Here is a 25428-nt window from a genome sequence, read left to right on the forward strand (position 1 = left end):
GAATCTTTGCATAGCTATTTGAACTCCGTACCACATTATCATCAATCTCCAACCACATCGTATCCACTTTAGGTTATACTATTTCATTACTTCGACCCGCTCATCATGTCTACGCCGCTCTTGAAAGATAGTCCAAAAATTCAAGGGGCTTATTATGCTCAAGCAAGAGCTCTATAAGCACTCGAAGTGTAAGGGGCATTTTTAAGACGATTACGAAACAACTTCTAGTCGAATCGTTTACCACTACCATCGACCACTTCTGTCAATTCCGAGGAAGTTTCCACCAAGTCATCGAAAGTTCCCGGACTTACCAATTAACCAAAACGAGATCGATGAAGCAGAAAGACAAAGAGATCTTACCTTGGAGATGAATATGGGACAATTGTGATTATAAAACCTTTGGCGAACCGTTCGTTCCCCGGTATCTCGAACGTCGACTACACGATGATGCGTATATACGCATCCTGCCCTTTATCGCCAACATCGTCCTCGTGGACGAATCTCTCTGGCGATAGGTAGCTTCTCGCTGAACCAACAACAGGAGAAGGAAATAATAAAGTCTTTAAACCCCTAGTCGAAATTGTTGGCGCTGTGTTAAGAACCTCTGCCCAGGACCAGATCGGCCGTTGATTTAACCCTGCCAATTTGAAGCGATGCCAAGCCTTAATTCAGTGCGATATGCCGTATACGCTAAGCTCAGTCAAGATCTTTGGCGTCTCGATAAACCAATAGAAAGCCGTTTCGCTTCCCTTAGCTGCTAGCGGCTAGTACTTGCGGTATCATCTCAAGTTCATTCACTTGTCGGAAATTCTTCTTACTGAATTGACGCCACCGCCAGCTTGAAACTCATTCTTATAAGCACGGCTGTGAAAGATACGACGTTATACAATGAGCTATTCGAAACTTATTGCTTGGCTCTCCTCTCTCGGCTTATGTGCCAAGTTTCCAGCTCATTAGGAGTCGCGAAAATTTCTCTCAGCCGCAAGCCTCTCGTTTTGATTTGATATATTTACCCACAAAGAGTGGCGGCGCTTGGAATCATGACGCTTTTCGTGGTCAAGAACTGGCCCGAAACGACACCTTCGTCCGAGCGGGAACGTCTCGACTAGTAAGCGGGCTCGGTGGTGCCTGTACACAGCAATGCTTCGTTCGTGACTCCCTTTTTGGCAGACTGCCCAACTGACAAATTTGCTGAAGAAAGCCTGAGGGTAAACGCTATCTTATACGGTGACATCGCGTTGCTGCAGCTTGGAGATGACCAATATGATCTGCTCTCAGCTGACAGGGATGGGCGTTATAGCTTTCAAAGTATGATCCTAGTTTCAGCCGCAATAAAAACATGACTCCAATCTCCATTGTCGTCTCGGTCAGTGATAGGTTGCCGTTATGTACTATGCAGTATGAAGCCGCAATACCCCATCTCATTTTATATACCAGATCCTAAGGATCTAAGCGTTCTGAGCGGGTCCCTTCTTCGTTGCGAGGTAATCGCCATTCGTCGTTATCCTTGTCCCAGCCAAGGGACTTTGGACTTTAGCTTAGAAGGCTAGATGACTTGTTGCAGGGTGGCGTTTGTTTTGTCCCAATTGGCTTGGCCTAGGAACTGAAATCTGCCTTTCGCTGTTGATGTCTACCTTGCCCTTCCACCTGCCTTACAGCCCCCCCTATCGCGAAGCAGGCTAATGTTTTTGGTTAGCGGACGAGGCCTCTAGTCTGCAGAGTCGACAGGGTCTATAGATGCATATGAGCACGATGGATCCCCCCTTTATTCCGTGATGAACGTCCCGTCCTTCTCTTCGTGGTCGTCATTTGCTGTTAGTCCACTTTTGCGTCGAGTTTCCTCTACACGGTACATTATTCCTCGGAGCTTCTTCGTCCGTCATGGAGCAACCGCCTTCGAAGTATTCCAACCAGCGAGCTCCTGGTAAGGAGCACATTCCTCTCTATCCCAAAGGCTTTGTCGCCGTCCGGATAATCCAGCTAATTCTCAGCATCGTCTGCTTGGGGTTATGTGCCTTTGGCATTGCTTACCTAGTCTTTGCGGGAGATGCCTTGATGTTATTTACCGTATGCGACACCCAACTTTGGAGTGAATCAACGAAGACGATGCTGATAGGGTCTATAGGCGATTGCGACTATCATAACTAGCATATATTGCCTAGTTGCGAATTTTGGCCCTCCGAAGGCCTTTAACTACTGGGCTATACTCGGCTTAGATATCTTCCTCGTCATCTTTTGGCTGATCTCGTTTGCCCTCCTCGCTGCTCAGGTTGCGGCGGCATTCGTGTACTACGACGACTACAGCGACTACTACGATGACTACTATGACTTGAGTAGTTACGACACGGCGATTAAGACCTACATCGGCTGCTTGGCTGGTGCTGCGGGCCTAGGTGGCGTCGAGTTGTAGGTTGCCTAATCGTGCCCCTTGTAAATGTATATATAACTCTAACGCTACCTAACTAGCCTCCTCTACGTCATCTCGCTCTCCGTACACGGCGTTATGCTACACCGCCACCGCAAGGCCGGGCTTAGGGCTATGCCTTCGAACGTAGCGTCCGGCGGTGTTCCGGGTGCGGCTGTAGTGCCTACCGACGGCGAGAAGTTCCAGATGCAGCCTCAGGCCAATCAGGTCTACCCTCAGCAGACTGTGCCTGCAGCAGGGCACCTTCCTCCCCAGCAAGTCATCTACCCGCAGAACTCGCCCTCTCCTCTGTCGGCTCAACCCACCGGGAACTCTTACGTCCAGCCCCAGCAGATCGTGAACCCTGGCCAGCCCATCTACGAAGTTCCCGGCCAACCTCAGCAATATCACCCAGCCTAAAAAAAGAAAAAAAGAAGGGATAAAGGAGTAAGGGACCCGCGGCACCTCCTAGTATACAATTGGCTTTAAGCGGATTTGTGTTTGGTAACTAACGTTGTAGATAGATAGAGACCTACCTTTCATGTTTACCTAGCAGACGAGAAAGAAATAGAGTACGGACAAAAGAACGAAGAGCTATATCCCGATTCTTTGACTCCTTCCTCAGGATATATCCAATCTGTTTTGCGTTGGCTTATATTTCTGGAAGCTTCTCTATTCGTTGCCCTCGCGGCAATATGAAAGCAAATAAATTTACTCTGACTTTGTTAGTTGACTACTCTTTGCGACGTAAAAGAAAGGAGTTGTTGTCGGGCTGCTTGCGGTCCTTTGGAATGCGACCGTTCACTTGTATAACTGAATCCGGTAAGAACCACACGGAAACATCCAATCACAGATCGCGAAACTCGGTCATTGTCTCGAAAGCATTGTGCTTTGGTAGTCTTTGTTCGCCAAGTAACTTTTCTGAGCGCTGTTAAGGGCGGCCTTTTTTAATCGGCAACTCATAAACTCCTGTATTCGAGCCGTCACTAGATCCCACTAAAATCGTAGGACAATTTTGTTTTCTTTTTCTTCGCGTGTATCAACTTCAGCTAGGAGGATTGGCAAATATCAGGGACAAGTATTACGCAATTATATCACACACCTAGAAATTCAACGAACATGTCGACATCGGCGGCAGCACCTGGCACTCCAGGCGTCTGGGGTCCCGGCGGTAGCACCGGAGGGACTACTAACACGACACCCCAGGCAAATGTCCGGCCTGCGATTTATCCGAGAGAGGGAGATGTGCAGGACTATCCTAAGGGCGTCGTCGAGTTAATGTGGTCGGGAATCTTTGGAGACCCCGACAAGAAATGGGGTCCGTTCTATAAACATGTCAGAGCGGCGAAAAAGGAGGGACGCTGGGTCGAGTGGGACACTACGGATATCGTAGCTGCCGAGCCTAACGACAGAGACGATGTCATCGACCCCGACGAGGACTCGAGGCGCATGAAGAGGTCATATAGAACCGGCGCGTACATGCTAGACAATGAATTAAGAGATGACGTACGTCCCGCGCATATCAACGTCGAGGAAATTCTCGGCAGGGCGACCCATCCCGGCGACTATGACGATGCGTTCTTCTCGCGCCAGTGGCGGTCCCTCTACAGGAACACAGTGCTCTTCGCAAATAAGTGGTTCGACGCGCGCGTAGACCTGAGATATATCACGGAATCGCAGCAAGGGCCCAACCAGATCTGGAGCATGCTCCTGACGGAGCAGTTCACCGAGTACTCCCGCCTCGTCGTCCAAGAAGACCAAAAGGTTGGTGGGTGGCCCGCCATCCTAAACGAGGGTCCGCAGCGAAAATGGCTCGTAGTCGGTATCTTGGCTCAGATCATGGAAAAGAAGATATTTAATGAGCTCTGCTTCGGAGCCGACGAGCTTATCGAGAAGGAGCTGGAAAGACTAGATAGTCTATGGTTAGGAAAAGAAGGTTAGTCATCTTAACTTGGTTTTTATCAGTTTTCTCCCACCCTTTCCCCTCTTGATGTCTTAGAGTCAGCTTGCTAACATGTCAAAGGGTACGGCCGCAAGGCTGCTCGCGCTATCACGGCGAGATACGGCTTGGAAGGACGCCTGCTACCGCGCAATTTCTGGAACAGGGTCGACGACTTGGCGGCTAAGACGTTGAAGGTCTTCCTGCCGCTGCTTAACGTGATGAAGGAGGTCGTCCCGAACGATCCGATGAGCCGGTACTCGCAGGAGTGCTTCTTGCAAGAAGTGCACGCCATACTTGCGCACGCGGGATTGATCCAGGTCTGCATGGCCGTCTCGCCTAGCATCTTCCATATTTTATCCGCCACGCCCGGCGCGCGCATGGACTACGACATCGAGAAGCAGTCCGATATGCAATTATACCGCGAATCTAAGGCGTTTTACGAGGAGCAGGAAAAGTACTGGACCGAGTACATTACGGAATCTATGGCCGGGCGACCGGCTCAGAACCGCACCGGAGCTCCTATTAAACTTCCTCAGAACGAGGAAGAACGCCGTACTATGGAATACCACCGGATCCGTGGCGCCAAGGTCAAGTTCGCCGTGTTCCCCAAGCTGACGCGCTACCGTCCGATCAACCAAGGCCAGGGCATGGCCGAGCTGAGGGATTACGACGAGACGGTGACTTGGGACGCTTACAAGGAGACCAGCGAAGGCCAGGAGGTCGTCAACCTCACGGACTGCTGGGTCGTTTACAAGCAGGGTTTGATATATCCGGAAGAAGATTATGTTGAGGCGCAGACTTTGGACGACCACCTGAAATCGCTTGCCAAACAACCGAACGGGTTGGTCGGTTTGCTCTGGACGGTGATCAAGGCGTTATCCTCCGCGTGCAGGAAATCATTTTGGCATATTCTCTGTATCGGCGCCGTCTTTTTAATACTCTCCTCCTTCTTCGTCGGCGCTACCTTCATCAAATACCTCATCTACAACAAGCTCCCTTATATTATCTTTACCCTCTTTTGCACGGTCCAAATCGTACAAGGTCTTCTCCGCAAGGGCGACCACTTTTCGGCTTGGGTCATCATCGGCATCCCTATCACGCTCACGTACCTTGCCGGATTCCTATATTACGCTACATTCAGTAATACGTCGGTGGATGACGCGGCGGCCGAAGCATTACGCCAAGCTCACGAATACGTCGATAGCGCGCTCGCCGACGCCGGAGCGTGAGTTTTAAATTAAGGACGGGGTGAGAGGGGACGGGGGAGAGATCAAAAGATGGATGAGCGGATCTCGGTGCAGCTGGCGCGATTGTGCGTCTTGTTTATTTATGTTTTAGTTCGTCGGTGTCGTGCCTTTGCCTGTATTTGTTTGCGCAATGGGGAGATTGTTTATTAACTAGATAGTTAATCCTTATCCGGGATAGAAATAAAATATATGAGTGCCAATGCGCTAAACTTCCACGGACTTTGGTGGTTCGATTTGGTTCTGCGTTTCCCGTGCTGGTTGACTTGATGATTATTGCCGTAGCTTCACCCACAACTGCCGAATTCGAGTCGGGGAAGTTGTACGGGTATATCCATATGTAGGTAGAGAATACCCCTTGTTCTGGTGGGCCATCGTTGCTATCTCCGCATATTAGGCATGGCGATCATGAGAGCTAAGCGGCTTGAGCGCCGAGGTTAAAAGAGACGTTCTATCATTTGTGATGTTCGTTTTCCTACGGTGATTTCCTTACTTTCATCCAACAAAATTTGAGCGACATGGCTGCCAGCTTACGACTTAAATACTCAGATCCCTTATATCAAACGGCTCATGACGAGGCTTTTTCAAAGCCGCTTTTCGAGAAAATCAAAACAGCCTTGCCACCAGATGTGTCGGAGGAAGAGTTCGCCTTAGCTCTAGAGCAGCTCATAGAAGCCCTTGGAAAAGATGCCGTGTTTAGCGGCCAAGGTTTAAGGGACTATGTCGACCCTTACGAGATCCCCGAAGCTGGGCACGAAAGAAGCGTGCCGAGCGCGGCGGTTTGGTAAGCTCCTCTTATGGGTCGGCTAACTGATACACGAGTGGTTGACTCTTCGGGCAGTCCATCCTCGGTATCGGAACTTCAAGCTGTGCTAAAGGTCGTAAACGATCACAAAATTCCAGTTTGGACATTTGTATGTAATCTCAAGACTTCCCCTTTTCCGGAGTTGGACGCGGAACCTTGTAGTCAAAAGACTAGGGGGATGCTTAAACATGTCAAATTCCTTCTCAAAGAGATATACTAACTCTTGCTATCAAGTCCCGAGGAAAGAATTTAGGGTATCATTTGTTCCAATTTATTGTGCGGATAAAGTGATGAGCTGAAGATGAAAAGCTGACGGAGAGGGTAGCTACGGAGGACCGGCACCACGTGTTCCCGGATGCATCGCTCTAGACCTGCACCGGATGAACAAGATCTTAGAGGTAAACGAAAAATTTAGCTACGCAGTAGTCGAGCCCGGAGTCACTTTCGGAGACCTGTACGAGTATTGCTCGAAAAACAAACTCGGGGTCTGGCCAAGCACAGCTTCGCTCGGGTGGGGAAGCGTCATCGGTAACGTGGGTATCCGCTTTTGACAGAGGAAGGGGGATTTGCGTTAACAGTCGTAGACGCTTGATAGAGGTATGGGGTTCATCCCGACCGGAGTACATCACGAAAATGTGGCCGGTATGGAAGTCGTCCTCGCGAACGGCGACGTCGTCCGCACGGGTCAATTTGCCATGTCCAGTTCGCCGTCGGCGCATTTAACAAAGCTGACTTTTGGCCCTACGATTGACGGACTCTTCGTACAGAGCAATCTCGGAATAGTAACCAAAATGGGTATCAACCTGACGCCGCAACCACAGGCTTATATGGCCTGCTCTTTCGACGTTCCCGAGTTCGAGCACATCGAAATCGTTACTGACGTCTTCGGAAAACTCAGACGCAACGGTATTTTACCGTACATGGTATACGTTTTCTACATCGCAGAATGGGCCACCATGTTTGGCAAACATTCGGAGTGGTGGAAAGGAGAGGGCCCGATTCCCGACTGGAGACTGAAAGAGATGCAGAAAGATCTAGACGCCGGCATCTGGACCGTGAAGTTCGGGCTCTACGGGCCGACGGCGCTCGTCAAGGCTCAGTTCGAGGAGGTCCAGCGGGTGGTAGCCAAGGATGCTCCCGTCGGCCGTCTTCGCCAGGCCTTATTCACTAGCGAAGACGGCGGGCTTCTTGAGGCGACAGCCGTCGATCCGCTCTACGGCGGAATCAGGGTGGGAATCCCCAGCATGTGGAATATACCGATGGTGAACTATTATAACCTTCGCGACGACTCAGTCGGGGCTCACGGGGCATACTCTCCCATCTTACCCCTAGATGGCAAGACCGTGCTGGAATGGGCTAGGACGGCCAAGGCAATCTGCGCCGAGCAAGGCTTTGATTTTCTGTGCGATTTTTTCATGCACGAGAAGTACGCTATATTTGTCACTATGCTCTGCTTTGACAAGACCAGCGAAGAGCAACGGATCGGCGTGGATAAAGTCTTCAATAACCTTTTCGAACAAGGCAGCAAGCGAGGTTTTGCGAAGTATCGAGCACATATTAACCACATGGGTAAGCCGATCCCGAACTTGCCCACTCGGGTATTTTCTCAAGGAACAAGAGCTGATGCTCTATACTAGATTTGAACGCCGACTTATTCGATTTCAACAATCACGCCTACCGCCGTTTTGTGGAGACATTGAAGGTACGTTTACTTTTCATCAGGGAGTAACTCGGGGAGAGTACTGACTTCTTTTCAGGAATCTTTGGATCCTAACGGCATTCTGTCACCCGGGAAGCAGGGAATCTGGCCGCAAAGGTTGATGAGGTTTAAGCATTCGAACAAAACTAACGTCTAGATGTTAGACTTGGAGTTTAGGTACGAGAGAAAATTAGCGAGATATGAAGATAGATAGTTTCAGATATTTCCGTAACGTCAATCCTTGATTTCTTTTCTTTCTCGCTTTTAGTATCGTAAGGTGCGTGAAAATGGTTGTATTGAAGTATTGAAGTTCGGACCAGGGCTGATATACATACTACTTAAGCATATAATGTTCACTTATCCAGTATATACCCCAAAAGCAAAATCCCTTGTATGCATATACAGTAAGACGCGTTGACGCGTTATTCTGTTGGAAGTAAATAATCATTTGAAGAAGACAAGATGGCTAAGCGCAAGAAGCCAAATTATTATGCTGTCCGCATCGGTAGGGAGCCCGGAATATATAAAACCTGGGAGGAATGTGAAAAACAAGTCTCTAAGTTTTCTGGTGCGGTATTCAAAGGCTTTGACACGTACAACGAAGCTCTCATGTTTGTTGGCGATGCTGTTGCTTCGAACGAAAGCGAGACGGAAGATGAAGAAGAGGACCCTCTGCCGGATAGTCCTTCCGTATCCTGCATATCCTCGGGAGACTCAAACCGCCCCAGTCCGGGTATTGTCAAGGCCGAAGACGACGCAACCTTCGTACCGCCGCCGGCGTTGCAGTCTTACTTCGACCAATTCCCCAACTTCGAGCCCGATAACAATGCCTCGTTTGACGATGAATTTAGCAGATTCGCTTCTTCCCAAGGTATAGTCTCTGGCTCTCAAGAATATCGGAAACAGCGGACTAGGGCGATTCGTGACGAGTTGAAATTTCATTATTCCTCGCAGCCCAAGGACGCCACGCCGTTAGAGACTATCCCCGAACTCGGCAAAGACTCGCTGAGTGAGCAAGAAAAGCTCGACATCTACCAAAATATGTGCCGGGAGATCGGCGTCGAACAGCGAGATACCATCACCGAGTGTAGGCGAGAGCTTAAGAAGGTTCTAGTCAACATTGTCGATTACATCGATGCTAGACGCGTACCTGACAAGAAAATTGAAATATGGTCCTGGAGCGACTTCGACCTATTCAGCGAATATTCCTTACAGGATGGGAAGCGGATCGATAGAAATGAGGCGAAGGCGGATGGGGGGTTCCTGTCGGCTCTACTGCAGAATCTGACGCGCCCCGGTCCGAGGAAAAGAACGGGTCTAGCTCGAGCAAGAGTTAGTAGTCCCGAATCCAAGAGAAAAAGAGCGGATCGTGTGGAATGCGGCCCCAAAAAGCGTGTCCGCGTATCTACTTGAAGATTGCTTAAGACAGGATTGAGTGTCGTGAGTTTGTAACAACCTTCTTGTATTATCGTCAAATTTAGGTAATCATTCTTCTTTGGCTTGACTGTCTTTTTCCATGGAGACACATTCCACGACCGCAAAGCTGGGATTTATTCCTAGAGGCGCTGGGCGCAATGTTTTGCATCCTTAGGTATGCCGATTATAATAGAGTTTCCCATATTTGCCTGCGGAAAAAAGAAAGCAAGGAAAGTATTGAAATAATATCTTAAACGGATTAACCTAGCATCGATGGGTTTATTAATTTGATTCATGTTTTCTATGCTTATTTAGATATTACCAATGCTGCCTATTAAACCAATCTCTACCAATGTTTTCTTGCTCAATATCAGAAATCAAAAACTCCAGCCATCCCCAACCAGACCGACCATCCATTGCCTACACCTCATCCATTACTATAACCATGTTCACATACACATTAACCCTTACGCCTTAAACTTTTCCCGCGCTCCAATAAACCCAAGTCCCACCACCCCTCGATAACCCCCCACAGCGTCTTCCTTTTCGGTTTCGGCCTCGTCATCGTCACCATCTGCGCCTCCAAATCCTGACCGCTGGTCGGGCTTAAAGGCGTCGTGTCGTCGTCCACGTGGCAGATCTCGGCCTTCATGCTCTGTGCGCGGACGAACTTCTTGCCCGCAGGAACCGATATGCCGAGCGCATTTGGAGATGGGGGGAGCGGAGGAGCCCGGCTGAGTCGGAATCCTTTCACCCGAGGCGACGCCGGCGTCGGCGTGACGGGCGTGAAGCCGTCGTCGCTCGGGGTGGGCGGGATTACGATTGCGATAGGGGGAGCAGGCATCTTCCCCTTCGATTTAGTGCTGGTCTCGTCGAGAGATGTCTGGTGCACGATGGGGATGTAGTCCTCTTTGGGGTCGCTGGACGGATCGAAGGAACGGGCCGTTGCCGCGGGCAAAACAGCCGGAGCAGGGGGAGGAGGAAAATTGCTAATCGGAGGTTGTTGCCCTGTGACAATAGTCGGGCCTGCGTTGGCGTTTGCATGTACCACCACGGAGGGTGGCGGCGCCGGTCGAAGATCTTCGTCGACGGATCGAAGAATAGGGGGGCGACGCGCGGGTTCGGGGGCTGCGAGAGGAGGGGGCGGGGCCCATCGACCCGGTCCCGGATCCCTTGCGGAGAGGAGCCGGGTTCCGAGTGCGGTTGGCCCCGAAACTTGCCGATCTGGGCCGAAGTCACCCCGGAACGGTTTCTCGACTGCGACTGCCCCCGCCGAGTCCCCGCGCGCGCCCGCGCGCCCCTAACCTTCGATGTCCTTGGGAGCGCCAGCGCCGCCGGACTTAATGCGGCGCCAGAGTCCGACGCAGATGACGCCCGAAAAGGCGAATAGCACGCACAGCGCGATGCTCAACCCCCAGACAGCCTTGATCTCGTAACAGTGCGGCTGGTCGGTCGTGATGAGTGCCAGGTAGTTGTTATATTTGGTAGCCGCCGAAGCGTCGCGAGCCGAGATCGACACCGTAAACGTCTGAGTGGTTTCGGCGGGCTGGGGAAGCAGCTCGCACTTGAGCATAGATAGAGGTTTGCCGATGGTGACGGCGACGACGATGCTGGCTACGAGGAGAGCGAAATCGATCCCGCCTGCCACAAGGAGAGGGAGGAGACCGTCGTAATAGAGAATATAAGAAATTGAGACGTAGAGCGTCGCGATGCTTGTCTAAGTAGGGATTAGCTAAGGGGTTGTGTCCGAATTTACACGTAAGTATACGTACCACGGAGAGTGTACCGACGAGCACGTCTGGCATGTCGCGGTTGGAAGTCACGATATCGTTGATGAAGTTGGATGTCATGCCGATGATAGCGACTAGCGAAACGAACTGCATGGCTCGGAAAGCCGTGAAGGTTACGCCTAGGGCGCCGAGTTGGGGGGCCTGGAAACGCATTCTCAGGGGTATGCTCGTCTCGAAATTGGTAATTAGTGAAAGCTTGGGACGAGGACGGTCGAGTTTGAGGATGGTGCGTATGGGAAGACGCCGCCGCGGATATGGGAGAAACGGTTGGGGGGTTGAGGAGAGAATTGTGAATGAGTGGCGGTTCGAAACCGAAGCAGTGAGTAGTAAGCAGGTGGGTTTCCAAATTCGAAAGAGTGAGTTTTAGAGCTGAGGGCAGGTCTACTGCGAGAAAACGACTGATAGAAAATCCGAGAAGATCGTAAGTAGGAAATTCGTTTCGTGTGACTTAGAGAAGGAGACGTCGAAATCTAAAGACTTTGCGTTGCGTTCGTAATAGTGACCGTTATAGTAACCCCCTACAAAAGAGAGACAGATAGGAAACAAGAAAAAAGAAAAGGAAAAAGAGAAAGACTCAAGGGAAAGATTGAGAATGTGATGATATTGGTTTGTTCGTGAGGTACGGAAGGATAAGAGAATTCACTGTCGGGGAGCTCTACATCTTAAATATCTATTCATCGTCATATTGTATAAGACAAGGGTCGTCTGTCTAGACCTTCATCTAATCGCCTACGCGTATTTTGACCGGGGTAAGTCTAGGCGCAGCTTCTGAGTATCCAACTACGTCTTGGCTACTACTGCCCGACCATCCCCGTACGCGATCCTATTTTGGAAAGCACCTAGTCGGCACTTGGTACAGATGATGGCGGGAATCAAGACGCGCTGGCGTATCCAATCGGGGAAGAGATGATCGGCATTGCGCTTAAGGTATTGTACAGCTGCGAACATCCTTCCATCAGAGACCCGGCATGAGATATCCATGTCGTCGCGGATATGGCTGTTGCGGATACCGCATTGCTAGTCAAGGTATGCCAATCGAGGTGTAGTCGCCTAGCGTCGTCTCGACCACGGTGAGGAGGATGGTCATCGGCGAATTCTGATTGGCCGGAGACTTAGTCGAGGCGAGATGAGATCGGTGGGTCACTCAAGGGTGTTAAGCGCGGGCCGCGGTTAACGGTCGGTTTCCACTAGATGCGCACGGCGCGGTATTCTTAGCCGCCAACGTGGAGAACATATACGATAATGTTTGTTTCAAGAGGTTCGTGGGTTGTCGACCAATGAACTGGCAGATCGTCCTCTTCCATAAAGTTTCTAATCTGTGTGCGACATTCTTAAGCCGACATTGACGGATGAGGCGAAGTCAGGCCCGTCGGCCTGGTAAGGCGGCTCCGTCGTCATGCAGATTAGTAGCTATATTCGAGCTGCAGGTTTCGTCGTTAGCCAACCGACCTGTAGTGGAAATTAGCTGGAAGCTGTCGAAGCTAGGATAGCCTATCATCACAGAGTTGATCTCGACCTGAAACGGAAGCGACGTATATGATATCTAAGTCATTACGTCGTGATATCGCGAGACTATGGTTGAGGTGACACGATATCATAAGATATTTTAAGTCGCATGAATACCATTTCTTTTCCTACGCGTATGTACTTGTCAGTAGGACTTTGCCAACGCACCGTGGCCCTTTTTAGGCGAAATCATCTAAGGGTTAGACAGTAAGGTAGACGGCAGCGCTGGTTTGTAAGTTGGCATTGTTTTAATTTTCCTAGTTCTTTTACCCCCCGACGCCTTTTTTTGCGAATGCGTCAAGTCCATCAATTCGACACCACTTTCAAAACAAGAACATCTTTCACCATCAGCTTTCAAAATCTAGGCCCCGAGACGTATTGCAAGTTATCGGCGTTGCCGATGTGATATACAGATTCCTCAATCTTTCGTTGGGCGCCCAGACCCTCGCTCCGGATCGCCCTACTCTTTCATCCTAACAGGTCGTCCAAGCCACTGCTGCCGGTCGCTGTGCTCGTCGGCGGTTTCGACGTGCCGGTCGCAGGAGCGCCCCAGAGGGAGGCGCTAGTCTTCTCTTTAGCAAGTTGGCCCATCTTAGGGCCGGCCACGGGCGTGCTCGCCTTCTTCACGCCACTTCCGGCCTGGCCCCAGAGGTTGGCGAAGGGGTCACCTCCGGCGGCCGGCTTCGCCGCCGGTTGACCGGCTGGTCTATTGAGCGACGACATACCGGAAGGCGCAGATGCACCAGACGCTGACATCCCGGAAATGGACGATCCTGTGGGCTGCGCCTGGACCGACTGGAAATAATTAGGTGCCGTCGCCTGGTAGCTGACCGCTGGTTTCGGTGCCTGGGCGGTTGGCAGGCCAAAAGCGGAGTAGTTCGCTGCCGGCGTAGTGGTGGAGCTTGCAGGCGGCGAGATCGCAGACATCATGTCGGTCAAGTTGGCTTGCTGCGGTCCGGACAGAGGCTTCGGCGCGGCAAACTGGGCGGTAGAGTGGGCGCTCGACGTCACCATCGGAGGGATGCCCGCATTATTCGAGGTCGCAGGCGCCGCCGATTGGAAGTCGTCGAAGTCGTCGTCGTCGTTGTTCGCAGTCGATAAGGAGGCTAGGGCGGAAGCGCCGTTGGACGGAGCGGGCACGGCGGCCGAGGTAGCCGGCGCAGGTTCGGGGTCGTCGAAGGAGAAGAGATCGACTTCGGGTTCCTTTTTCTTCGGCGGCTCGGCAGGCGTGGTCTTCTTGACGCCGATTCTCTCGGTCCGCTCAGGTCGCTTCGCCCTGGCGGAACTCGACGGCGCGGTTCCTTCGTCAAATTCGTCGTACTCTTCGAACTTGTCCGCGCGACTGCTGCCGCCTTCTCTCCAGTCGTCGGACTGGCCCCCGAAGCCGCCGCCGTCGCCATACACGCCGCCCGAATAGCCACCGTAACCCGCGGAAGGGCCTCCGAAACCACCGGAATCGCTGCCGAAGCCGCCGTAGCGACCTCCGCTGCCGGAAGAGAAGCCTCCCATGGAGCCGCCCTCGACTCCCGTGTATTTGGCCTTGTTGGCTCTGGCCTTCTTTCGCTCTGCTCGGATCCGTTCGACGTCGCCGAGTAGTTCGGCAAGTTCCTTCGCGCGATTTCTGACGTTGATGCCCTGATCTTTACCATTCTGGTCGATGAAGTGGAATTGCCGCAGCATCTTTAGGAGCGTGATGTGACCTCGCGCATCATCGATGACCCTTTCGGAGCCGTGCTTTATCAAGAACTCGAGTAGCTGAAGCGATTTGTAGATCTGCCTCCATTCCTCGGCGGACTTCTCGGTGAAACGGCGATAGATCATCGGCATGATCTCGTTGAGAGTTTGGCTGACACCGACCAGGTTAGCATGACGACGACGAGTCGACGGGACGGGGACGGGGACGGGTAAGGTGATTGCGTACTAATTGAAGGTGCCGTTCGCGATTTCTTGCATGAGGGTCGACGACGCGCCCCACGGTTCGTTATTAGTAGCTTCTCGCACCTGTCGCGCGCCAAGATTAACGTGTTGTTCTCGGTCGGTATCGACCTAGGGGTACCAACCTTGGCCTCCATCTCGGTGTAATTCATGACAGCTGTAAGCCGCGGATATCAGTATCTAGCTTTGCGCGATATGCCATCATGCGTAGGGAGACGATTACCATTTTGGACCTTGCGAACACCGGCCTTGAGGTCATATAAGGTGAGGTTGCTCACTTGGTCTTTGAGACTGTTGAAATCCATCTTGGGCTACGGGCTTTTCGTCCCAACGAGGGACGGCAAGTAAAACGATTAGGTAATTACGGAGGCAAGTGGTAGAAGTAAGTAGATATCAGATTCGTAAAGGACGTTGACGAGTTGACGAGGCTGAGGTTAACGTCGTCTTTATTTTTGTTTGGGTTAGATGAATTGGGATTGCATCGGGAAACTGACACTTTGATCTTTCGCACTTGGCACCTTCTTGTCTTCGGACCCCTGACGGAATCGTGCAGTGACCACCTTGACAAGCTATCCGTACAAGGATTCAGACTCCTTACGTCAGCGAACGGGATATGTCACGTGACCTCGTAGAGGTTTTGGTTACATACTAGAACTAGTAGGTGCAAAACTGCAATACTTGAATAAAAGAAGAGAAATGCCAGGTGATCTTGAATATCTTTCTTCATAGCATCTCCAGCTTACTAAATTCGAGATATTTTAATATCTCAGCATATAAGCAATAGACTAGCAATTTCTAGCTGTAGGCCATCGATTGAATAGCTCTAGAGGTCACTTTTACACCTACATGTACGTAAGTCTACCGAACCCCGGCGCTCGGACCACGTGGAGGTCACTCTAGATCAAACTCTCCAAAGTGGCCGCAAAATAGAAAATTTGATAGCTCAAGACCATTCATAAGAAGCTCCAACGTCCAGTCTCGAGGGAACGTTATTGCCTAGTACCCAAGTATACACCCATCGTTACATACGAATCGGTTCTTAACTACGCAGCTCTATAACGAGGTACGCAAAAGTTTTCTTGCATCAGTACTGAATTTGCAATTCACACATTCGAAGCTTGAACATGAAAAGAGCCCTAACAGCTCCAAGCGGAGTCTGGACTCTGGAGCTTAGGAGCTTCGAGATATTTAGGAATCAGCAATGCATCGTCCATTATAAAGAAAGGTTCTCAACATTGCACATCAACATACTCAGCCAGCATCGTTATACAAGGATAACGGCGCTGTTCTCAGCATTGAGAGCAGTATCTGGCCAGCAGTATCTGGCCAACTTCCAAGACCAACACTGTCAAACGGCTCAGCCAGCTGCATAACCCCTTTTGCCCTTGTCAGACCGAAGCATGCCGAACTCCTCGAGGGTCGAAGGGTCGAATGGGCGGAAGTGGGGTCAAGCTGCAGCTTTGCCCTGCCTACCTCTATCTCCGCCTCGTTGGTGTGTGGATGTTGTGTACGTAGAGGTTGCATGCGTCTCTAGTGGGATGCTCGTTGCAGACATCCGGTACAAGAACCGGTACAAGAAAAACATCACGTCCATCCCACCAGCGTGGCAAATGGTCAAAGCACTATTCTGCATGAGAGCAGGATGAAAAATGTTGAGGGACTACTACCCCGTCCTTTTTCAGAGAAGTGGTTGCCCTATCCGACGGTGGTCGACGCACGTGGGAGACTCTTGGATCGTCAGTGTCCCGAAGCACGTCATTGCATGCTTGACGATGCAGAAATTACGGTGATGCTCTGACCTTCCTGACCGTCTTGTGTTGGTTTTATGTTATATGGAAGAAACCTCAGTTCTTCTTGGCCAGAGGTCGAAGATCTAAGGTGACCGATATTCTGGGGACCGAAGTAGGTCAACGCCGACAATAACATGTCGGGCATGTTTAGGACAAGTCTCGAGTGAGGCATTGGCTAGGCCTTGAGCATACTGCCGGATACCTAGATACCTGTCAGGAATGATGGGTGATGGGATACCCTCTAAGACCCCTGACCCCCATACCGCCATCTCGTCATACCTTTTGCATACATTTTGCATACCTACCCTTTGATCACCGATTCCATCTTCGACATTGTACAATTTTGTATTGTTAAGAGGTATTTCTTTTGCCTTGATTATATCTTCCTCGAGCGTTTCCCCATGTCATTTTTCGCGGTTAGTTTCGTCGAATATGCCAATCCCGATTGTTCATCCCGAAGCAATCGGGTTGGTTTGTTTATTTCTAGTTTATTTACTCCTGCTCAATTTGTTATCGGATCATTGGATCGTTGTTGCGGTGTACCTATGTATTTCTTAGTAACCTGCGTGTAAGGAAAGTCCGCCTCGAGTGACGACAACACGCTCCTTTTCCAAGTTAGCCCCTCCATGGTACGTGTATAAAGTATACACTCGCCACTGAAACGCGAGGAGGTACAATGGGGTACCTGCAAATCCAACCCCACCTGTAACCCCCTCGGAAAGAGCTTTTTTTTCCCTCCCCTCGTTCCGGCGACTTGATTGGTCGAATAGCTAAAGCTGACCCCTCCCTTATACAGTTCACAAACCAGTCCGCAAAGATGATGAGACAGACCTTCCAACCCCTCTTTCGACTGCCCCGCGCTGCGTTTTCTTCCTCCTCTTCCTCATTTTCAATTTCATCTCCCTGCTTCCGGCCTTCAATCTCCCCAAGGGTCTCAGCCATTCCTTCATCACAAATAATCCAACCATCTATTCGATTCTTTTCAGCAAGCTCTGCCAACATGACGAACCGCGGACAGACGATCAAGGCGTAAGTCTATCACTCCCTCGCTCTAGGACTTCATATAGCTCTATAAACCTCTGGACAGAGTGTTAATATATCGTCTAGCTTCCTCGACATGGAGTGGGAAGGTCCCGTCCTAGACCAAGACCTGAACCCTACTCCTACCGTGAAGCGTATGTTTTATCTAATTTCCTCCTGCAACTTATCTGTTATAGCTCCTCCTCGAGGATTTCCGTCGGTGCTATATTGGACCAACGCAACCGGACGCAGTTATACAGCTGCGTACGTGGGCGTGCCAGGAAATCTCCAGCACGAAGCTCAATTGGTTTCTAGACACCAATTGCGTGCTTCCCCTCCTGTTTTCTAGGCGAATTGAAGCTGACAACCTTTCAACCTTGTAGCTCAGAGCGGTCGTATTGAGCTGATCCTCTGGAAGGAGCTGGTCCCCAAGACGGTCGAGAACTTCCGCGCTCTCTGCACTGGCGAGAAGGGATTCGGCTACAAGGGATCCTCTTTCCACCGTGTCATCCCCGAATTCATGCTTCAGGGCGGTGACTTCACCCGTGGCAACGTACGTTACTTGATCCTGTATAAACATATATTGCGAAACTGTCTAGGTCTTGCTAACCCCTGTGGTAGGGAACGGGTGGCAAGTCCATCTACGGAGAGAAGTTTGCCGATGAGAGACTTGATCTTCAACACGAAGACCAGTACACCCTGTCCATGGCTAACGCCGGCCCCAACACGTAAGCTCCCTTTTGAACATTTCGTACTATCTCCTTTAGGTGATCGAATTATACATATCTTGAGATATCGATCTGTCGTTCCCGATGCCCCATTCACACGTAACTGACATCCTTCCGAATAGCAACGGCTCTCAGTTCTTCATCACCACCATCAAGACCTCATGGCTGAACGGCCGCCACGTCCCCTTCGGCACCGTCGACTTAAATGGCGACTCCGTAAGGGTTGTCAAGTCTATTGAGGCTACGGGTTCCCAGAGCGGTGCTATCAAATATAGCAAGCGACCTACCATCGTCAACGCTGGCGAGCTATAGGAAGACGCTACGGACTTCGTTATAGTGTAGTAACATTTCTACTCAATATGTAAGGCCGTGCTAGATCGCCTCCCCGAGCATCGGTATAGGCTGTGCAAAAAAAAAGGATCGGACAAAAAGACTTTAGTGGTTAGTTGAGAATCAACTTAACTAGCAGGTCTACGCGCTAGGTACCTAGGTAGTTGCCAATGACATTTGCCTCGCTTTTTAATTGTTATCGTAAGACCCCAGACATACCGTGAATGATGTAGCCCAGCTATCTCGGATTGGCAGCTTTCGTGAGAATGCTGAGACTGTTCGGGATTGATTCTAAGCAAAAGGGGGTGATCACGGAGTTCTCGAATATACCTCACTTTCGGGTGGTTGGCCGTATATTACAGCTTAAAAATGGCATAGTGGGTTCACTTTTGTAAACGAATTCGTCCCATCGTAGGAACTTGTACGATTATTAGAGGAAATACTATATCGAAATGACAAGTCTTGGCGAAGCAATTCCCTTAGGTTCTCCTTGTGATACTAGAACAGGTATGTTCGTCTCATTCCCCTTATGAAAACCAACCTCTAGGCCCAGTGAACCAATTGATGTTTCAGGGTTGTCGATATAATGCCGCTGGTGGAGATCTTCACTTTGCAAATATGAGCTGTTATTTAACAACGCCATTGCCAACATTCCAGGCTTTGTACTCATGTTTGTAACGATTCATGGTGACAATCAAATATTTCTCAAGCAGAGCTAAGCATAAGTAAGTGAAGGTGGACAAACTTTTCGTCCTTCACCATTTTGGTGACTAGCTGTGGGAAGAAGTCATGGCTGATATGACACGTCCCGCTACATTCGAGACGCCATATAAGCTACGATTTACCTAGGTGGTGGAAAATCTAGTTAGACAGATAACGCCCCTTTTGAGTTCTTAAAAATCCTTGGAAAAATAACCTATAGGTATTAGTTCCTATCGAGGTTCTGGTGCTCGATATTGCTACCGCACACTTGCGAGAAGATAGGAGAGCGACAAGGGATGGGGGAGAGAAAAGATTGGAGGGGATAAAGATGTTGTATTGGTTAGGAAGCTTTTGAGCTTGGATCTCAGTATAGATATCTTAAATACTAGTACAGTGCTAGTCGCACATTCCTGCAAAGTACACTCCATCTGGGAGTGAAGTATTATAGTTTGACCAAGTGAAATTTGATAGAAGGTACCTAAGCTTAGGAGGCCATTCAAGGATATCGAGGTAGTTATGAAATTGCATCCCCGAGTTTTGGTAAGGTCTCAATGTGATGGGGATGAACACTCTCGAATTCTGTTTGCCTATAATATCAAGCCTCTTTTCCATCGAACGCCATGCCATGCAATGATAATAGCCTTGGCCACTTCCAAGCCAAGGAACAAAAAGGGCCACGCAATAAAGAACAAAAGTACCCACCAATCCTATCATACGCCATCGAATCATGCTAGCCACTTATCAAAGTACTCACATCCTCCGGCCCATACAGGGCCGCCCTCCTCGCAAAGCTCGAAGACGGGGCACTGGCCGCAAGGTACTGTCGTCAAACCATTAGTCCTCGGTTCCCAGAAATCCTCGCTGTCCAGCTTGGCCATCTCCGGATTATGCTTCGAAATGCGCACGGCCCTGTAGCCGACCCGTTCGCCCATCTTGACCGCCTCGATCCGGTTCTCCCAGACGAGGATATCGATCAGTTCCTGGACGTGCTCCGTCTTCAACGGCTGCCCTTTCGCCACCTGCTTCTGGATGATTTCCGCGGTAATCTCCTCGGCCGTCGGGTACCCGGTATAACCCGCGGGCAAGGGGAGACGGACGGTTCCGCGAACCTTGTAGGCAGGGGCCGGAGCGGGAGCGGCGGCGGCGTCGTCTCGGGACATAGCGTCAGCGGTTCGCTTCTTGCTTTTTATCGCGGCCTCGGATAGTCCGCCCCTGATGACCCCTTTTTTTGGCATGACGGGGCTGACGCTTCCGGGTTTTCGTTCGCCGGTGCTCCTGTAGCTGCCCCTCTCTTTGATGATGCGCACCACCACCGTCTGCAGCACGTCAATGAAGGCCTCGTCCAAATACTGATCGGTATACCACGGACCCCCAGTCGCGCGAGCCGAGGGCTGAAGGTTGAACTTGATCCACATCTTCTTGGACGTGTTCTCGACGGTTGTAAATTGCTGGATGAAGCGCTTAGCTTCCAGCTCCTTGAGAGCTTTGCGCAAGGCATTGTCTTGGAGGTTGAGGCGCTTCTTGATTTCTTGCTGCCACGCGCCTTCTTGGCCCGCCGAGTCGATGATTTCGTAGACGAGGACTTGGTCCTCGGAGGTTAGGGATTTGTATCTGTTAAAGCGGCAATTAGTTCGCGATCGAGGAAGGTAGGGCGGAGAGAGAAGGATGGAGTAACGACGCTACTCACTTGACTGCTTCGGCTTCGGGACGGACTCGCCATGCTAAGCCGCTGTGGAAATGGACGGGGGCGAATAGCCGCTCCCTGGTCAGAAGTTGGACGATCTGCAATAGCTTCTTGACATCTTTCGGCGGGACGACGCCGAGAGCCATCAGGTCTTCCTGAGAGAATAACCTATTGGGGTCCCCGCTGCACGCGTCTTCGCATGCAGCGTAGAGCTGGGTCTTGAGAAGGGAGGTTTCGTCGTCCATTTTGGATGGTGCTTCGGAGATGACTCAGATGTCGAGATATTAGTACTAGGTGGTTGAGAATTGCACGCGGTGGAAGCGCATTGAGGCGTTGAATATTAGCTATGAATACATAACTAGTATCTTAAGGGTTGAAGTCCTAGTGGGACTTAAATGACGATGCTAGGTATCGAGGTCGCGAAAGGTCCTGTACAGTTACAGAATTAAGAACTGCCCCGCGGCAACAAGATCGATGAAAGGAACCTTGGAGCTTGGAAATATTTCTTATCGTTATCGTTATCGTTATCGTACTCACCAATCGCGGACGTTTGCTTGTAAATCGACCCACTACATATGCACGTAGGCGCAGTCCGAAGAGCTGGGAAGTATCGATGGGCGCAGATAAGGCAGAAAGATACATCTAAAATATGCACTAGACCGATCCGATGATCCAATCTAAGGCAATTGAGTTTTTAGTGGTACTGGTAGGGCGCTAAGAGCAGCTTCCTTAGATGTTACCGCTTGTACCCCACCAATGAATGCCAATACCCCACTGTGAAAAGCGTAGAAAGCTCTCGAATTCAAACGCATTCAGCCCTAAAAAGATCCAACTTCCTGGTTGTCTCATTCCAAAGTTTACGAACGACAACTTTCTCTTTTACGAACCAAGCAACCTGAACTATCCGGAAACACCTTTTCTGCTTGTTCTGCTTGTTCTGCTCGATCAACTAGGTAACCGATACGTCTCGGGCGAACTATAATCATCATGGCGTCCGTAGACGAGCTTAAGGCTCTAGGCAACAAAGCTATCGCCGACAAGAACTTTGACCAAGCCATGTAAGTTAGCAAGTCACAAACATTGAGAAGGGCGTGGAACGGCCAAACTAACTATCGCAGCGACGCTTTCACCAAGGCCATCTCCATCGACCCGAACAACCACGTCTTGTTCAGCAACCGATCTGCCGCCTACGCTTCGAAGAAAGACTGGAACAACGCTCTGAAGGATGCCGAGAAAACGACCAGCATCAAGCCGGAGTGGCCGCGAGGATGGGGACGAAAGGGGGCTGCCCTACATGGCTCCGGCGACCTCTTAGGCGCGAGCGAGGCTTACGAGGAGGCCCTCAAGCTCGACCCCAGCAACGCAGGCTTGAAGAAATCGCTCGAGTCTGTTCAAAAAGCGATAGAAGGATCTGGTACGTATACATGAAGCTCAAGCTCCAGCCCTCTCTAGGTTATCATATGTTGACGTTTCTTCCCGTGCAGGTAGCGGTTCTGGTGCTGATCCTGCCAGCGGTCTTGGCAATATGTTCAAGGACCCTAACCTGCTCCAGAAACTGATGAACAACCCGAAGACTAGCGGTTACTTCGCCGACCCTTCCTTCATGGCCAAGATCCAGGCCATACAGCAGAACCCCCAAAATACTCAGGACCTGTTCAGCGATCCTAGGATGATCCAGGTATTAGGAGTTTTGATGGGCATCGACATGCACATGGGAGGTCCTGAGGATATGCCAGGTGCCGCCGCTGCCGCCGCTTCAGGTGCCAAGGAAGCCGAAGAGGATGTCGAGATGCCGGATCTGGCCACTCCTGATCCGAAGTCTCAGGCCAAACCCGAACCGGCCAAGGCTCCCGAGCCCGAACCCGAGCCCGAGCTGGACGAGGAGGCGCTGGCGAAGAAGAAGGCGAAGGAAGAGGCCGACAAGGAAAAAGCTCTAGGAACCGAAAACTACAAGAAGCGAAACTTCGATGAGGCTATCAAGTACTACAGCAAGGCCTGGGAGCTGTACAAGGACATCACGTACCTCAACAATCTGGGTGCCGCTCACTTCGAGAAAGGCGACTACCAGGCATGCATAGACGCGTGCACCAAGGCGATCGAGGAAGGCCGCCAGATCTACGCTGATTTTAAGATGATTGCTAAGTCGTACGCGCGCATTGGTACAGCGTACGAGAAGCTCGGAGATCTTCCGTCCGCGGTCGAGAACTACCAAAAGTCGCTGACTGAGCACCGGACGCCCGATACCGTCAACAAGCTCCGCGCCGCGGAGCGTAGGAAGATCGAAGAAGCCAAGAAGGCCTACATCGACCCGGCCAAGGCCGAGGAAGCCCGCGAGCTAGGCAACAAAAAATTCAAGGAGCAAGACTTCCCCGGTGCCGTCGAAGCGTATTCGGAAATGATCAAGCGCTCGCCGGAAGACCCTCGAGGATACAGCAACCGCGCGGCAGCCTTCGTTAAGCTATTCGAATTCCCGAGCGCCCTCGAGGATTGTAACGCGGCGATCAAGAAGGATCCCAAGTTTATCCGGGCGTACATCCGCAAAGCGCAGATCTACTTCGGCATGCGCGACTACTCCAAGTGCATCGACGCTTGCAACGAGGCTACCACGGTAGACGCCCAACACCACAACAACGCCAACGCGCGGGAGATCGAACAGCAGCAGCAGAAGGCCCTGCAAGCCATGTACGCTGCCCGGGAGAACGAGACGGAAGACCAGACCCGAGAGAGATTAATGAAGGACCCCGAGGTAAGTACCAGACATATCCCGTTCGCTTCGCTATGATATGATTTATATGACTAACACCGCCATACAGATTATGAGCATCATGCAAGATCCCGTCATGCAATCCATCCTCCAGCAGGCACAGTCCGACCCGGCAGCGCTGCAGGAACACATGCGCAATCCAGCCGTGCGCTCCAACATCCAGAAGCTGGCCGCGGCCGGAGTCATCCGTATGGGACGATGAGCGTTGATGAATATTCGTCGAGGGGAAGCTTTGAAGGGGAGGATGTCTATCCTAGCCGCCTCGATCGATTAATGTGCGAGGCGATCGAGCCGCTCGATTCGAGCGGTTAGTTCACTGGTTGTCGAGGCATCAGGTCATTGGGAATCTGTAATCTAATTGTGAATCACGTTCAGGGCGTTGAAAAATGCACGGATGGATTAGGGAACGAAGACAGATGACTTTACGCTAATCAACAAATTTCAATGCTTTCGGGCTTTGTAATTAATTTAGTGAGTTATTATTCGACTGAATGATATCCGTTATTCTACGTTGGCTTATCCCTCATAAAGTCGCCGCTCTAGCGTCTTCGATCCATAACCACATATTTACGAGAAAGGCATGTGTCATCGATAACCAATTAATTAAGTTCCAAGGGTGCGGGTATGTTCCCCTCGTATCTCGAGCTTAGATCGTCCCGTCAAAACCTATACGCCTGATATTTTACAAAGCTGTCTCGGTGCCGATTCTACAACTCATCCGTGGCAACCGGTACCGTCTCTCCCAATGCCGTATTCACCTTCGATACCGCTTCTTTCATACCAATTACGTTAGTAACGACTGTCATGTATATATCCTGGTAGAACTGCACTTACAGAGGACCAATGCTCTCCCATTGAAGTGCGAAGAACCCGATGAAAGCGCCGATCATAATACAAACGATAATATACCCGTTATAATACATGGCAAGAAGCATGATCCAGTAAGCGAGAGCAAAGTGCAATGTGTGAAACAAGGCACGAACCGCCTGCTGGAAGACGTTAGGCCGAAACGGAACAGCGGAAGCGAGGGTCGTCGCCGCGTTTTCCTTCGCGATGAGAGCGCCGTGAGCCGTCTCCGAAGAGCCGTTGACGACCGTAGCGGCGAGGGCGCTCGTCTTCCTCATGTGCTGGCGAAGTAGGTATCGGTCGTAGACCTTGGCGGCGCGGCGTAGGAATTCGAGGAGGATGACGAGAAACACGATGCCGATGCAGAGACCCGCGAAGGCGCCTCGAGATTTGATCTGCCACGACTCCGAGAGGAAGCACGCGTCGATGGTTTCCCAGTTCCAGAGCATCTGGTGGTGTTAGCGTCGGTCAGCGTGAATTCGGGGTGTATGCGGCGGGTAATGGTAAAGGCGATAGCGTCGTCTTACCGAAACTTTACAGCTGCTGTCTGTCCCGCCCGCGCTTCCCATCGAGCTCATGCCTCCCATACCTGCGCTAGAAGTTGGCTCCATTGAGCTGAGCGTTGACTGCATCGCGGATGTGGCCATGATTTCTGTTGGCGTCGGCGTTGCCGTTGACATTGACATCCCATCCATGTTGATATGGTTTCGTCGATTTTACCCGGCGGATTGGATCCGAAATGGTAATTCCTTACCTAAGGAAGAGAGAAATAACCAAACATATGTCAGGTAAGGCGAGGGATTTGAAAGGTTCTCGAGTCTTG

General features: G+C 50.9%; 10 protein-coding genes across 10 annotated transcripts; 5 read left to right on the top strand and 5 right to left on the bottom strand.

The window, feature by feature from the left end:
- The first annotated feature begins 1653 nt into the window (after positions 1 to 1653).
- F4807DRAFT_275267 (uncharacterized protein) lies at positions 1654 to 2962 on the top strand. The gene is made up of 3 exons (XM_047994626.1): positions 1654 to 2067; positions 2126 to 2406; positions 2467 to 2962. The coding sequence occupies exons 1-3, from the start codon at positions 1882 to 1884 to the stop codon at positions 2822 to 2824; spliced, it is 825 nt and encodes a 274-aa protein (XP_047850098.1). The 5' UTR covers positions 1654 to 1881; the 3' UTR covers positions 2825 to 2962.
- A 561-nt stretch (positions 2963 to 3523) lies between these two features.
- On the top strand, positions 3524 to 5575 carry F4807DRAFT_464458 (uncharacterized protein; the record flags this gene model as incomplete). Its single annotated transcript, XM_048002124.1, has 2 exons — positions 3524 to 4340; positions 4428 to 5575. The coding sequence occupies 2 exons, from the start codon at positions 3524 to 3526 to the stop codon at positions 5573 to 5575; spliced, it is 1965 nt and encodes a 654-aa protein (XP_047850099.1).
- Positions 5576 to 6108: 533 nt separating this feature from the next.
- On the top strand, positions 6109 to 8473 carry F4807DRAFT_470956 (putative vanilly-alcohol oxidase; the record flags this gene model as incomplete). The annotated part of the gene is made up of 7 exons (XM_048002868.1): positions 6109 to 6374; positions 6432 to 6504; positions 6630 to 6649; positions 6721 to 6928; positions 6980 to 7964; positions 8033 to 8097; positions 8153 to 8473. The coding sequence occupies 7 exons, from the start codon at positions 6109 to 6111 to the stop codon at positions 8249 to 8251; spliced, it is 1716 nt and encodes a 571-aa protein (XP_047850100.1). The 3' UTR covers positions 8252 to 8473.
- Positions 8474 to 9783: 1310 nt separating this feature from the next.
- On the bottom strand, positions 9784 to 10672 carry F4807DRAFT_442250 (uncharacterized protein). The gene has a single exon (XM_047999459.1). The coding sequence runs from the start codon at positions 10352 to 10354 to the stop codon at positions 9971 to 9973; it is 384 nt and encodes a 127-aa protein (XP_047850101.1). The 5' UTR covers positions 10355 to 10672; the 3' UTR covers positions 9784 to 9970.
- F4807DRAFT_275398 (uncharacterized protein) lies at positions 10583 to 11636 on the bottom strand. The gene is made up of 2 exons (XM_047994627.1): positions 11283 to 11636; positions 10583 to 11227 (listed from the first exon to the last, which is right to left on the bottom strand). The coding sequence occupies exons 1-2, from the start codon at positions 11451 to 11453 to the stop codon at positions 10811 to 10813; spliced, it is 588 nt and encodes a 195-aa protein (XP_047850102.1). The 5' UTR covers positions 11454 to 11636; the 3' UTR covers positions 10583 to 10810.
- Positions 11637 to 13274: 1638 nt separating this feature from the next.
- Positions 13275 to 15046, bottom strand: F4807DRAFT_464462 (ENTH-domain-containing protein; the record flags this gene model as incomplete). Its single annotated transcript, XM_048002125.1, has 4 exons — positions 13275 to 14652; positions 14728 to 14807; positions 14867 to 14898; positions 14965 to 15046. 4 exons carry the CDS (start codon positions 15044 to 15046, stop codon positions 13275 to 13277), a joined length of 1572 nt encoding a protein of 523 aa, XP_047850103.1.
- A 2280-nt stretch (positions 15047 to 17326) lies between these two features.
- F4807DRAFT_442293 (cyclophilin type peptidyl-prolyl cis-trans isomerase/CLD) lies at positions 17327 to 18802 on the top strand. Its single transcript, XM_047999460.1, has 5 exons — positions 17327 to 17560; positions 17639 to 17706; positions 17935 to 18104; positions 18173 to 18279; positions 18402 to 18802. The coding sequence occupies exons 1-5, from the start codon at positions 17349 to 17351 to the stop codon at positions 18589 to 18591; spliced, it is 747 nt and encodes a 248-aa protein (XP_047850104.1). The 5' UTR covers positions 17327 to 17348; the 3' UTR covers positions 18592 to 18802.
- An 853-nt stretch (positions 18803 to 19655) lies between these two features.
- On the bottom strand, positions 19656 to 21434 carry F4807DRAFT_442294 (RNA polymerase Rpc34; the record flags this gene model as incomplete). The annotated part of the gene is made up of 2 exons (XM_047999461.1): positions 20999 to 21434; positions 19656 to 20922 (listed from the first exon to the last, which is right to left on the bottom strand). Coding segments are annotated over exons 1-2 (1123 nt in total), but the record flags the coding sequence as incomplete, so codon positions are not given.
- A 312-nt stretch (positions 21435 to 21746) lies between these two features.
- On the top strand, positions 21747 to 24106 carry F4807DRAFT_275429 (uncharacterized protein). The gene is made up of 4 exons (XM_047994628.1): positions 21747 to 22053; positions 22114 to 22409; positions 22480 to 23741; positions 23809 to 24106. Exons 1-4 carry the CDS (start codon positions 21983 to 21985, stop codon positions 23959 to 23961), a joined length of 1782 nt encoding a protein of 593 aa, XP_047850106.1. The 5' UTR covers positions 21747 to 21982; the 3' UTR covers positions 23962 to 24106.
- Positions 24014 to 25300, bottom strand: F4807DRAFT_470960 (Ctr-domain-containing protein; the record flags this gene model as incomplete). The annotated part of the gene is made up of 3 exons (XM_048002869.1): positions 24014 to 24531; positions 24594 to 25054; positions 25133 to 25300. 3 exons carry the CDS (start codon positions 25298 to 25300, stop codon positions 24474 to 24476), a joined length of 687 nt encoding a protein of 228 aa, XP_047850107.1. The 3' UTR covers positions 24014 to 24473.
- Positions 25301 to 25428: the final 128 nt, after the last annotated feature.

This window comes from Annulohypoxylon truncatum, assembly GCF_022578515.1.
Source record: "Annulohypoxylon truncatum strain CBS 140777 unplaced genomic scaffold F4807scaffold_41, whole genome shotgun sequence".
Classification (NCBI taxonomy): Eukaryota; Fungi; Ascomycota; class Sordariomycetes; order Xylariales; family Hypoxylaceae; genus Annulohypoxylon; species Annulohypoxylon truncatum.

Excerpts from the sequence above, each read along its gene's own strand:
- F4807DRAFT_275267 (XM_047994626.1), top strand. The coding sequence starts at position 1,882 with ATGGAGCAACCGCCTTCGAAGTATTCCAACCAGCGAGCTCCTGGTAAG. Across the intron at positions 2,068-2,125 it reads ATGCCTTGATGTTATTTACC|GCGATTGCGACTATCATAAC; the intron begins GTATGCGACACC and ends TAGGGTCTATAG. Across the intron at positions 2,407-2,466 it reads GGCCTAGGTGGCGTCGAGTT|CCTCCTCTACGTCATCTCGC; the intron begins GTAGGTTGCCTA and ends CTACCTAACTAG.
- F4807DRAFT_442250 (XM_047999459.1), bottom strand. The coding sequence starts at position 10,354 with ATGCCTGCTCCCCCTATCGCAATCGTAATCCCGCCCACCCCGAGCGAC.
- F4807DRAFT_275398 (XM_047994627.1), bottom strand. The coding sequence starts at position 11,453 with ATGCGTTTCCAGGCCCCCCAACTCGGCGCCCTAGGCGTAACCTTCACG. Across the intron at positions 11,228-11,282 it reads TCGTCGGTACACTCTCCGTG|ACAAGCATCGCGACGCTCTA; the intron begins GTACGTATACTT and ends ATCCCTACTTAG.
- F4807DRAFT_442293 (XM_047999460.1), top strand. The coding sequence starts at position 17,349 with ATGATGAGACAGACCTTCCAACCCCTCTTTCGACTGCCCCGCGCTGCG. Across the intron at positions 17,707-17,934 it reads CCCTACTCCTACCGTGAAGC|CTCAGAGCGGTCGTATTGAG; the intron begins GTATGTTTTATC and ends TCAACCTTGTAG. Across the intron at positions 18,105-18,172 it reads GTGACTTCACCCGTGGCAAC|GGAACGGGTGGCAAGTCCAT; the intron begins GTACGTTACTTG and ends CCCCTGTGGTAG.
- F4807DRAFT_275429 (XM_047994628.1), top strand. The coding sequence starts at position 21,983 with ATGGCGTCCGTAGACGAGCTTAAGGCTCTAGGCAACAAAGCTATCGCC. Across the intron at positions 22,054-22,113 it reads AAGAACTTTGACCAAGCCAT|CGACGCTTTCACCAAGGCCA; the intron begins GTAAGTTAGCAA and ends TAACTATCGCAG. Across the intron at positions 22,410-22,479 it reads AAAAGCGATAGAAGGATCTG|GTAGCGGTTCTGGTGCTGAT; the intron begins GTACGTATACAT and ends CTTCCCGTGCAG.